Here is a 12,500-nt window from a genome sequence, read left to right as displayed (position 1 = left end):
GGGGGGGGGGGACCCTCACACCTTGCATCAAATTCCCTGTATGTGAAAATGTACATGGCCGTTAGAGCTGATTCTGAGATATATATATATATATATAGAGAGAGAGAGAGAGCGATATATATATATATATATATATATATATATATATATATATATATATATATATATATATTGCATCATAACAGAACATTTCTTTATTAGCTGCTTTAATATGTTAATGTTTTAGTAACAATGTTCATTATGTTAATGTGTATATAATTATGTTAATTACAGTAGTGTATAATGTTGAATATGGTAATGTTTTCATAATAATAATGTATATTGTTATTATTCTCACTCATCTTAATTTATCAATTCTGATAACAATACTGTTAATGTTTTATTGAAACATAACGATAATGAAATCCCAGCTCTCTGATTGGTTCAAATGAGAGACAATAAGTTTATAACATCCTCTGTATTACCATAATGATAATTAGTGAAACCTGGAGATTATCATATTACATAAAGTCCTAAATGTCAAGTTCCTGTTAACAAGATGTTAATATGAAGTGTGACCGGTTACATAACACACACACACACACACACACACACACACACACACACACACACACACACACACACACACACACACACACACACACACAGGAGAAAAGCCAACCGGAGGAAGTTACAGTTGAAACCAGCCGGGGGGGTCAAAGGTCACCAAGTCCTCTCGTGGTCTCGATGTGGTTATTAAGAAATGTAATCACGTTAGCATGTTAGCATGTTAGCATGTAGCCAGCAGACATATTTATATTATGTATTTTATAACATTTATAATATGATGTAAGTATAAAATGTATAAAGTGTTTTTTTTAATCACAAAAAGAAACTTACACTTTATTATGATTAAAAAAGAAAACCAAAGACCTGCTGCTCACTGTGTAGATCACAGAGAACCCGGTCGATCAGGGTATTGATCAGCTTCACATTGAGGCCTCACAAACAAAGGTCCAGCAGCACGTGTTCATTTCTGCTTCTTACAGGAATAAAACCTTTTTAAAACAATGATTATACAACCTACAAACTACTAGTTAGGTTGAGACAAATAAACTACTAGTTAGGTTGAGACAAATAAACTACTAGTTAGGTTGAGACAAATAAACTACTAGTTAGGTTGAGACAAATAAACTACTAGTTAGGTTGAGACAAATAAACTCACAATAACGTTACTTCTAGTTTCAGAGTCGTTTCTGGCCCCGTTTGTGATTTCATCCTCGTTCAGCTTCCTCCTTCAAGATTATTTGGATAAAATGAGTAAAGACTGAGTTCTGAATTACAGCACTTTGTTTACGGAGGTGGAGACCACCAGCCTGCTGCCCGCTTCCAGCTTCCTGTTTCCTGCTTCCTGTTTCCTATTTCCTGCTCCCCGCTTCCAGCTTCCTGCTTCCAGCTTCCTGTTTCCTGCTTCCAGCTCCCTGTTTCCTGTTTCCTGCTTCCTGCTTCATGTTTTCCGCTTCCCGCTTCCAGCTTCCTGTTGCCTGCTTCGTGTTTCCTGCTTCCTGCTTCATGTTTCCCGCTTCCAGCTTCCTGTTTCTTACTTCCAGCTCCCTGCTTCCAGCTTCCTGTTTCCTGTTTCCTGCTTCCTGCTTCTTGTTTCCTGCTTCCTGCTTCCTGCTTCCCGCTTCATGTTTCCCGCTCCCCGCTTGACTTCTTTGTGTCTTTGTGCACTCACAGTAATCTCCCTACGTCAACGAGCGCCTGAGGGCCTGTCGGGGCTACGGCGGCCATTTTGTGTCAGCGGGCGGAGATGGAGGGGATGAACTCTCTCTCTTTGATTAGCTCCTCCTGATCCTTCTCTCCCTCCGTATTAAAACATTGACGGCGTTGGGAAGCTCTATAAATCCTCTCCAGCGCGTCTGTCCTCCTCACAGGAAGCGGCCGCTTCATGTTCTTATAAATAATGTCGGTGGCAAAGTGCTGCAGCTCTGCAGCTCTGAGGGAAGCTGCTCTCAGACATCTAACCATCAAACGGCTTCTCATGAACTCTGTGTTTATCGGGTTGTTTGGACGTTGAAATGTGACATTAAAAAACAGTATTTCCTAAGCTAAAGAGAATCCATTGACGTCGGCCTTCCTGTTGATGACGAAAGGGCCTGAAGACTGAGAGGAGGAGAGAGGAGAGGAGGAAACATGGAAAGGAAAGGAGACTGAAGAAGAGGAGACGAGAAGAGGCCTTCTTTTATTGAATATTATTGTCATTGCCATTGGTTCTGTTGATTATTGATTCTGTTATTAATAACAAACAGATATCTTCCATCAGGTCCCAGGAAGACATCACCAAAACCGACCAATGAGGAGCTCGCCTGTCCTCCCACCAGGAAACCAAACCGACCAATCAGGAGCTCGCCTGTCCTCTCACCAGGAAACCAAACCGACCAATCAGGAGCTCGCCTGTCCTCTCACCAGGAAACCAAACCGACCAATCAGGAGCTCGCCTGTCCTCTCACCAGGAAACATGTATTAAATCATAACGTCTCCACAAATCTGATTTACTTCATTCAATACAATCAACCGAAAGCTCTTCAACAGATCTCAGCTCAGCTTTGAGTCGCTCAGGCGCCTCCATTCACAGACAGGTAGGAGTGTGTGTGTGTGTGTGTGTGTGTGTGTGTGTGTGTGTGTGTGTGTGTGTGTGTGTGTGTGTGTGTGTGTGTGTGTGTGTGTGTGTGTGTGTGTGTGTGTGTGTGTGTGTCAGCTTATGGCCGTTTCACTGACTCACTCTCTATTTCTGAAGTTTCCAAAGGCTCTTTGAACAGCAGATAATAGATCAGAGCTGCAGGGTGAACACACCCTCATCATCATCATCATCATCATCATCATCTCACACACACACTCTTCAGCCACACGGCAGCAGCAGTATGTGTGTGTGTGTGTGGGCGCCAGCAGGGTGAAGATACACCACCGAACTCGAGAAGCAACGCGTAGGAGGCAAACACACACACACACACACACACACACACACACACACACACACACACACACACACACACACACACTAACACTTCCTCTCCCCTCATGGTGGAAACAGACTGTTCAAACTCTCATCCGTAACCAATAATAATGACGCCGGCTGCAACATTAAAAAAATAAATACATAAAAATCTGTTTCGGGCGACGAAAGAAAGAGAGAAAGAAAGAAAGAATGAAAGAAAGAAAGAAAGAGAGAAAGAAAGAAAGAATGAAAGAAAGAAAGAAAGAGAGAAAGAAAGAAAGAAAGCGACTCACCCCAGCGTCGTCATGGTCACGATGGTGTACCAGAAGGAGGCCGGGATGGAGGTGAAGGTGGAGCCCTTGGTGCCCTTCTCGGCGTAGAACATGACGGTGGCGAAGATGATGATGGCCATGGTGAGGCTGAAGAGCAGGAAGCCCAGCTCCGAGGCGCAGCTCTTCAGCGTGTAGCCCAGGATGCGCAGGCCGGCCGAGTGCCGCGAGAACTTGAAGATGCGGAAGACCCGGAAGACGCGCAGCGTGACGAAGGCGCCGCTCACGTCCTCGTTCTCCGGCATCACCAGGCCGATGTAGTACGGCATGATGGCCACCACGTCGATCACCGACATCACCGAGCGCACGAAGCGGCAGCGGCTCGGCGCGGCGAAGAGGCGCATCAGGTACTCGAAGGTGAAGATGAGCACGCAGGCCGTGTCCATGCAGAAGAAGGCCAGGTTGTACTTCTCGCCGCAGGGCAGGTCCCGCACGCTGCCCGGCAGCGGCCGGCACGGCACCGTCTCCACCACGTTGGCGATGACGGACACGGCGATGAAGAAGCCGGTGACGTAGTAGAACACCAGCGCCATGGTGGACGTGTGCGGGTTCTCGAAGGCGCGCCACAGACGCTCACGGGACGTGCTGTCCGGCGGCAGAGGGGCGTCCATGCCCTCGTTGGCCTCGTTGTCCTCCGCCAGGCGCTCCTGGTTCTCCTTCTTCCTGTCGCGGTACTCCTTCAGGGGGAGGAGGAGGAAGAGGAGGAGAAGGAGGGTGAGGAGGGTGAGGAAAAGGAGGAGGCGGGGGAAGAGGAAGAAGAGATTACACAACTGATCTGTCACTATAATCTGTTAGATTATAACGATGGTTCAGGTTCAGGTGGTTCAGATGGTTCAGGTGGTTCAGGTGGTTCAGGTTCAGGTGGTTCAGATGGTTCAGGTTCAGATGGTTCAGGTGGTTCAGATTCAGGTGGTTCAGGTTCAGGTGGTTCAGGTTCAGGTGGTTCAGGTTCAGGTTCAGATGGTTCAGGTGGTTCAGATGGTTCAGGTTCAGGTGGTTCAGATGGTTCAGGTTCAGGTGGTTCAGGTTCAGGTGGTTCAGGTTCAGATGGTTCAGATTCAGGTGGTTCAGGTTCAGGTGGTTCAGATGGTTCAGGTTCAGGTGGTTCAGGTTCTGATGGTTCAGGTTCAGGTGGTTCAGGTTCTGATGGTTCAGGTTCAGGTTCAGATGGTTCAGGTGGTTCAGATGGTTCAGGTTCAGGTGGTTCAGGTTCAGGTGGTTCAGGTGGTTCAGGTTCAGGTGGTTCAGGTTCAGGTGGTTCAGGTTCAGATGGTTCAGGTTCAGGTAGTTCAGGTTCAGGTGGTTCAGGTTCAGTTGGTTCAGATGGTTCAGATTCAGGTGGTTCAGGTTCAGGTGGTTCAGATGGTTCAGGTTCAGGTGGTTCAGGTTCTGATGGTTCAGGTTCAGGTTCAGGTTCAGATGGTTCAGGTGGTTCAGATGGTTCAGGTTCAGGTGGTTCAGATGGTTCAGGTTCAGGTAGTTCAGGTTCAGGTGGTTCAGGTTCAGGTGGTTCAGGTTCAGGTGGTTCAGATGGTTCAGGTTCAGGTGGTTCAGGTTCAGGTGGTTCAGGTTCAGATGGTTCAGATGATTCTGTGTTCTGCATCTTTAAGACATAAATAATGAACTTGCGGTGCAGTTTGTGGATCCAACAGAAAACCGACTTCAGGTCCACAAACTCATCCCCTCAGAGTATTGATCGTCTATTGATCGGTCAGGATTGGTCTAAATGATGAAGCTCCATCACCAGACAACACTGCACCTCCTCATCACCGTGGAAAGAGAAAAGGTTCAAACCCCTGAAACGTGGTGACGTCGATGTGATCTCGTGTCACTGTGGTGACAGTTCCTCCACCGAGCTCAACGGTTTGTCTCGTTCCTTCTAAACAGCAACACGGAGCCGATGCAGTCAGAACTCCAGGCAGCAGCTCATAAACTCACCCGTTATTGCTTCAAAACAAACATGTTGTTCACAACAAAATACCAATAACTCTCTGCGCGCCGCCTCCTGGTATTGAATGTTTCACGGTCAGCTGCTTCTGCATCGTGACGAATGAAAGAAAAGCCTTCAAGAAACCGGTCTGCACGGAGCCTCCTGGAGGCCGGCGAGTCGGCCATGTTGTTACACAGCAGGCACCGAGCTGACCAGGCTCTATGAGCAGAGCCCCCACGGAGACCTCAAAGGTCAAAGGTCACCGAATCCACCGAATGCACCGAATCCACTGAATCCACTGAATCCACTGTTGGTGTTGTTGTCTCAACCTAACTGTTGTTTTTGTTGTCTAGAGCTAATTGTTGTTGTTGTTGTCTAGACCTAACTGTTGTTGTTGTCTCAACCTCATTGTTGTTGTTGTCTAGGCCTAACTGTTGTTGTTGTCTCAACCTCATTGTTGTTGTTGTCTAGGCCTAACTGTTGTTGTTGTCTCAACCTAATTGTTGTTGTCTAGGCCTAACTGTTGGTGTTGTTGTCTCAACCTAATTGTTGTTGTCTAGGCCTAACTGTTGGTGTTGTTGTTGTTGTCTCAACCTAATTGTTGTTGTTGTTATTGTTGTTGTTGTTGTTGTCTAGACCCAACTGTTGGTGTTGTTTTGTTGTGATGGATAATGGCTTCCATGACTGGTTTGCCATGGTAAATACAATTCATACATTTCATAAAAACAACATAAAGAAATGTTGAAAAAGGTTTCTCGTGATTGAATCCTGTATGTTTTGCTCCATATTTCCTTCACACGTCTAACGGTGATCATGTGTGAGTTCTTTCCCTGAACCCGGACCCGTCCTGGCGGCCTCACCTCCATGCAGCAGTCCCCGATGATCTCCGGCACGATGCCGTAGAAGGCCAGCTCCTCGTCGAAGGCCTGGATGCACTCGTTCCTCGGGTAGTGCAGCTTCCCGGTGCGGTAAAAGTTCAGAATGTGCCGGAACATTTCGGGGTCCCGGTCGAAGAAGAACTCCTGCGTGTCCTCGTTGTAGAAGAACTCCTTCTCCGAGGAACCCAGCAGCGTCTCCGGGTAGCGGTCCAGAGTGTTCTTCCATGTCTGGAGGAGAAAACGCCACAATCAAGAAGAAGAAGAAGAAGAAGAAGAAGAAGAAGAAGAAGAAGAAGAAGAAGAAGAAGAAGAAGAAGAGCCCTCACCTGGAACCGCACTCCGCTGACGTTGACGTACAGGATCTCATCTGATTTGGACGAGTTGTCGACGGGCGGTATGGGCATCGTCTTCTTGGCGAGCGGCAGCCATCCCACCGCCGCCGCCCGCGCAAACGGCAGCCACGTGGCCACGCCGGCCGCCATCTTGCATCAGCGCGTCTCGACCTGCGGGGAGACGGGGTTGTGTCCTCGTGGGGGGGGAAGAGAGGAGGGGATGAACCTGAGTTCACTAGATCCTCACTTCCTCTTCTCCGGCCCTGACTTCCTCGAGTGGGCGGCCATTTTTGAGGAGGGGCGGAGTCAGGTGTCAAGCCATGAAGAAAACGCCGCGCAGGAGCGAGGGAGGCGATGCATCCGACGGGTCTGCGGCCCGTCTTTTATTTTGGCGGGGGTTCCGGCTCTACTTATTGGTCGGGTGGCGGGGGGGTTCCTGTTGCTTTTTCAAAATAAAAGCACGGTAAACCCAGAAGCTGGTTTCCGTTCTCTTGACGTTTATCCGATCGGAGGCGATGAAACTTTCGATCTTATTCTCCTAAAGAAGGAGGCGCTCCTCTTCACGGCGTCTCCTGGTAGAAAAACACAATATAATAATACAAATAACAACAACAAACATAATATTAATAAAGTTGTTTCTCTGAGATTGCCATCACAGTTTTATTGCTGCGGGGACTCGAGACAAAAGGCAAAGAAAAATAAATCCAGGAGAGGAATAAAACCTCTCTCTCTCTCTCTCTCTCTCTCTCTCTCTCTCTCTCTCTCTCTCTCTCTCTCTCTCTCTCTCTCGCCCTCTGAAGACAGCTTTGTTGCAGCGTTTCAGATCTTATTAAATTGTGATGATGCTTCCTGAAGTTGCAGGATAGACAGAACGTCCTCCCTCCATCTAAGTGGAGATTATGGATGTGCCTCCTCCTCTTCCTCCTCCTCTTCCTCTCCTCTGACTGCTTTCGCTTTTCCTCTCTGTGTTGCCTCTCTAATGCTCTGTGTTTACTCTCTCTCTCTCTGTTGGGATGGGGGGGGGGGGGGGGGGGAGGAAGAGGAGGAGGAGGAGGCGTCAGGCGGTCCTTACTCCATGTCCATGTATGGCCGTCCTGTCAGGAGACACACAAACAGAAGAGAGACAAAGAGTGAGAGACAAACCAGGAGGAGAAGAAGAGCTGTGAGAGGAGGAGGTAGAGAAGAAAGGAGAGAGGAGAAGAGGAGGAGGAGAAGAAAAGAGGAGAAGAAGAAAGGAAAGAGGAGAGACGAGAAGAAAGGAAAGTGGAGAAAAGAGAAGAGACGAGAAGAAGAAAGGGAGGAAGGAAGAGGAGAAAAGAGGAGGAATCAGGAGACGAGGAAAGGTGGCATGAAGGAGGAATTGAACCTTTTAAAGATTCATTGAATGTTTTAGAAACAGCTGTTCGTCCGTCCCTCTATTCTGTCCACTTCCTGTCTGTGTCTGGACTCAAAGCTCTTTGGTTCCTACGTGGACGTTAACCCTCAAAGACCCGATCACATGTCCCGTCCTCTGTCGGGGGTCACCGCTTACTGTCACCAAGCAGACCAGAAGCTTCTGTAACCTCCAAAACAAGATGGCGACGGACAAAACCTCACAACCAAGGCTTTGAGACGTAGAAGAAGAAGAAGAAGAAGAAGAAGAAGAAGAAGAAGAAGAAGAAGAAGAAGAAGAAGAAGAACCTCACGATGATGTCATGAGAGCTGACGACGCGCTGAACACAGAGAACGTCTGTTTCAAGACATTACTTCATGAAACATTAACGCAGCACATCAGAAACACAGCGTTGCTCCTCTTCCTCCTCTTCCTCCTCCTGACGTGTTTACAGGTGAAGAAATGAAGCTGCAGTTATTAAAGATGTTTCCATCTCCTCTGTGTTCTGCGTCCAATAAATCTCTCCAACGTTCCTGAGAACCTTCATATAAAAAACATATTGTTACCAGTTTATTGTATATAGATAGTCCACAGTGGGAGCAATATATATATATATATATATATATATATATATATATATATATATATATATATATATATATATATATATATATATATATATATATATATATATATATATATATATATTGCTGGTCTTTAACATCTTTAAGGTAAGCAACAGACTGAACATGGACCAAAGAAGGAGTGGTTTGTCCCTCACAGGGACCCTTACTACTGAACATGAACCAAAGAAGGAGTGGTTTGTCCCTCACAGGGACCCTTACTACTGAACATGGACCAAAGAAGGAGTGGTTTGTCCCTCACAGGGACCCTTACTACTGAACATGGACCAAAGAAGGAGTGGTTTGTCCCTCACAGGGACCCTTACTACTGAACATGGACCAAAGAAGGAGTGGTTTGTCCCTCACAGGGACCCTTACTACTGAACATGGACCAAAGAAGGAGTGGTTTGTCCCTCACAGGGACCCTTACTACTGAACATGGACCAAAGAAGGAGTGGTTTGTCCCTCACAGGGACCCTTACTACTGAACATGGACCAAAGAAGGAGTGGTTTGTCCCTCACAGGGACCCCTACTACTGAACATGGACCAAAGAAGGAGTGGTTTGTCCCTCACAGGGACCCTTACTACTGAACATGGACCAAAGAAGGAGTGGTTTGTCCCTCACAGGGACCCTTACTACTGAACATGGACCAAAGAAGGAGTGGTTTGTCCCTCACAGGGACCCTTACTACTGAACATGGACCAGAGAAGGAGTGGTTTGTCCCTTACAGGGACCCTTACTACTGAACATGGACCAAAGAAGGAGTGGTTTGTCCCTCACAGGGACCCTTACTACTGAACAGTACCTGTTGTTCATAATAAAGAAAACACATGTATAAACTATATACATAACATTACTTTAAAATTCAAGCTGCAATATACTAGTTTTCTACTTCATAATTGAATTTTTCAACTTTGCTCAGCCCTAATATATATATATATATAGATATATATATATATATATATCTATATATATATAGATATATATCTATATCTATATATATATCTATATCTATATATATATATATATATATATATATATATATATATATATATATATATATATATATATATTCAAAAGCAATGTGGCCATCAAAGTTCAGTACACACACACACACACACACACACACACACACACACACACACACACACACACACACACACACACACACACCTCTCTTTACCTGCCTGAGTCAAATCTCCAGTGTGTTGATGAATTATGAATAAACTTTCAGCCTGACTGGTTGCCATCACCTGCACTGCTACAGTTACTACACACACACACAGACACACACACACACACACACACACACACACACACACACACACACACACACACACACACACACACACACACAGACACACACACACACACACACACACACACACACACACTGTATGTACAGTCCAGTCACCGTGCTGCCATGTTTATTTCAGTAAACACCAGCTGTCAGTGACAACAATACTAAATGAACGTGTGAAGAGACGTCTCTACGTTCTGAAGCAGGTTCTACGCTCCTATGGTTCTATGTTCATATGGTTCTGTTCATATGGTTCTGCTCCTATGGTTCTATGTTCATTTGGTTCTGTTTCTATGGTTCTATGTTCATATGGTTCTGTTTCTATGGTTCTATGTTCATATGGTTCTGTTTCTATGGTTCTATGTTCATATGGTTCTGTTTCTATGGTTCTATGTTCATTTGATTCTGTTTCTATGGTTCTATCTTCAATGTTTATATGAACTTCTTTTAGTTCTGTGGTATTATTCAATTTATTGTTTAACTGTTTACATTGTTTTGAAATTGTCCAGTAAATTATTTTTTTTAATTGTCTTTGATTTTCTTTAAATATATATATATATATATATATATATATATATATATATATATATATATATATATATATATATATATATATATGTTCATTTTTTAAAATTAATTATTAAAAAATAATAATTAGTAAGATACATATTTTTATTTATTTTATTATAAAAGATCATTGCAATACTTCATTTAAAGTATATTTATGTTTTTCGTGTTTTTAACATTAATGTATAATTGTGTAATTGTGTGTTATTGTGTAATTGTGTATTATTGTATATTTGTGTAATTGTACAATTGCGTATGATTGTTGTCAAGAAAATCTTGAAAACAAGATTATATATTTATTTTATTCGGGTTATTCTCCCTAATTAATTTCCATAACAACGATATTAATACATGTTTACTTCCTGCGGGGTTTATGGGTAATAAAATCTTATCACCGAGAGCATTACTATGTTAGATATCAGAGTACTTCTCCTCTGTGGTACATTTAAATGAAATATATGTACAACGCGTCTCTTTAACGTTCTGGACTGGTCTGTCTCTCTGGACGCTACGCTAACAGTCCCCTCTGCTTCCAGTCATTGTGCTAAGCTAAGCTAAGGCATGGTTCTTAAACACAGCTGTGTAAACACAGACACACAAAGACAGACGCTGTGCAAACAGAGTACGATGTACTGTGTATGTGTACTTCTACTGCAGTCTGAAGTGTTTGATGATGAAGAGAAACTTGTAGGATTACTGAATTAAATAAGTACAATATCAGAGTACTTCTACCCTGTTATAGTACAATATCAGAGTACTTCTACTCTGAGTATAATATCAGAGTACTTTCACTCTGTTTAAGTACAATATCAGAGTACTTTCACTCTGTTTAAGTACAATATCAGAGTACTTTTACTCTATTTAAGTACAATATCAGAGTACTTTTAATCTGACTTCTCCTTTAAACTTTAAAAACGTTCAGGAAAAGTGTCGTCACTCAAACCGGAGAAATGAAAAGGGGAAGTGTTTCTGCTCGAATGGAAACTGCACTCAATACACACACAAACACACACACACACACACACACACACACAAACACACACAACTGAAAACACGCACACACAACTACAAACACACACAACTACAAACACACACACAGAGTGAAGAAGAGCAGCATATGGTCGGTCAGTCAGAAGGTTTGTGTGAATCCATTAGACGACCATCAGTGAGCCGCACTTCACTGCAGCACAAACACACAAACACACAAACACACAAAAGCACGCACGCACGCACACACAGGGTGGTAATAATATTGACCAAAAGCTGCATTCTCTCTTCTGACCACCAGGGGGCGACTTCTCTGGTTGTATAGAAGTCTATGCTTCATGTGTTAAAGCTGCATTATGTCTCCTGACCACCAGGGGGCGACTCCTCTGGTTGTATAGAAGTCTATGCTTCATGTGTTAAAGCTGCATTATGTCTCCTGACCACCAGGGGGTGACTCCTCTGGTTGTATAGAAGTCTATGCTTCATGTGTTGAAGCTGCATTTTCTCTCCTGACCACCAGGGGGCGACTCCTCTGGTTGTATAGAAGTCTATGCTTCATGTGTTGAAGCTGCATTTTCTCTCCTGACCACCAGGGGGCGACTCCTCTGGTTGTATAGAAGTCTATGCTTCATGTGTTAAAGCTGCATTCTCTCTCCTGACCACCAGGGGGCGACTCCTCTGGTTGTATAGAAGTCTATATAAGTGACTCTACTTCTCTCTTGATGTATTCCCTCAGTAAACATTGTAAACATGAGTTTATGTCTCAATCTCTAGTTTCAAATCTTCTTTACAGCATGATGTTCATTTAGTAAATTATGGTCTGTTAGAGTCAAACAGACCATAATAAAGGGCACGCTTTAGGGGCGGGGCTACACTGTGATTGACAGGTCGACACCAGAGCTGTATACGGCGTCTCTCTCTTCTCTCTTCCTCTCTTCCTCACTTCCTGTTCACGGGTTGCATTAATTAAACAAGATGGCGACGGACAAAATGTCAAAATCAAGGCTTCAAAATGAAGAACAAAAAAGAAGAAGAAGAAGAAGAAGAAGAAGAAGAAGAAGAAGAAGAAGAAGAAGAAGAAGAAGAAGAAGAAGAAGAAGAAGAAATTAAGATGGCGACAATCAAAACACTCGAGGCTTCAGAACGTCACAAACTAACGAGAGACGACGTCCACTTCTTATATAAAGTCTATATTTTTGAAGG

At 44.2% G+C, this 12,500-nt stretch overlaps 1 protein-coding gene across 5 annotated transcripts in view; it reads right to left on the bottom strand.

Annotated features, from left to right (window-relative positions):
- Positions 1–12,500, bottom strand: part of kcnd1 (potassium voltage-gated channel, Shal-related subfamily, member 1) — a 28,872-nt gene that overhangs the window by 14,730 nt on the left and 1,642 nt on the right. For 2 of the 5 annotated variants that reach the window (XM_068598065.1, XM_068598069.1), the window contains exons 2-5: positions 7,519–7,540; positions 6,441–7,018; positions 6,097–6,342; positions 3,271–3,983 (exon numbers count right to left, since the gene is read on the bottom strand). In XM_068598065.1, coding sequence (XP_068454166.1) covers positions 3,271–3,983; positions 6,097–6,342; positions 6,441–6,596 — 1,115 coding nt within the window. In that variant the 5' untranslated portion in view covers positions 6,597–7,018; positions 7,519–7,540. Of the gene's footprint in view, positions 1–3,270; positions 3,984–6,096; positions 6,343–6,440; positions 8,044–12,500 lie in introns of those variants that run through there. The other 3 variants (XM_068598067.1, XM_068598066.1, XM_068598068.1) reach the window with 3 other exon arrangements.

The sequence above is a fragment of the Clinocottus analis genome, unplaced genomic scaffold, assembly GCF_023055335.1.
Source record: "Clinocottus analis isolate CAN_PGR_092001 unplaced genomic scaffold, fCliAna1.0.p SCAF_4, whole genome shotgun sequence".
In the NCBI taxonomy this organism is placed as follows: Eukaryota; Metazoa; Chordata; class Actinopteri; order Perciformes; family Cottidae; genus Clinocottus; species Clinocottus analis.
This window is presented reverse-complemented; position numbering and strand designations above follow the sequence as displayed.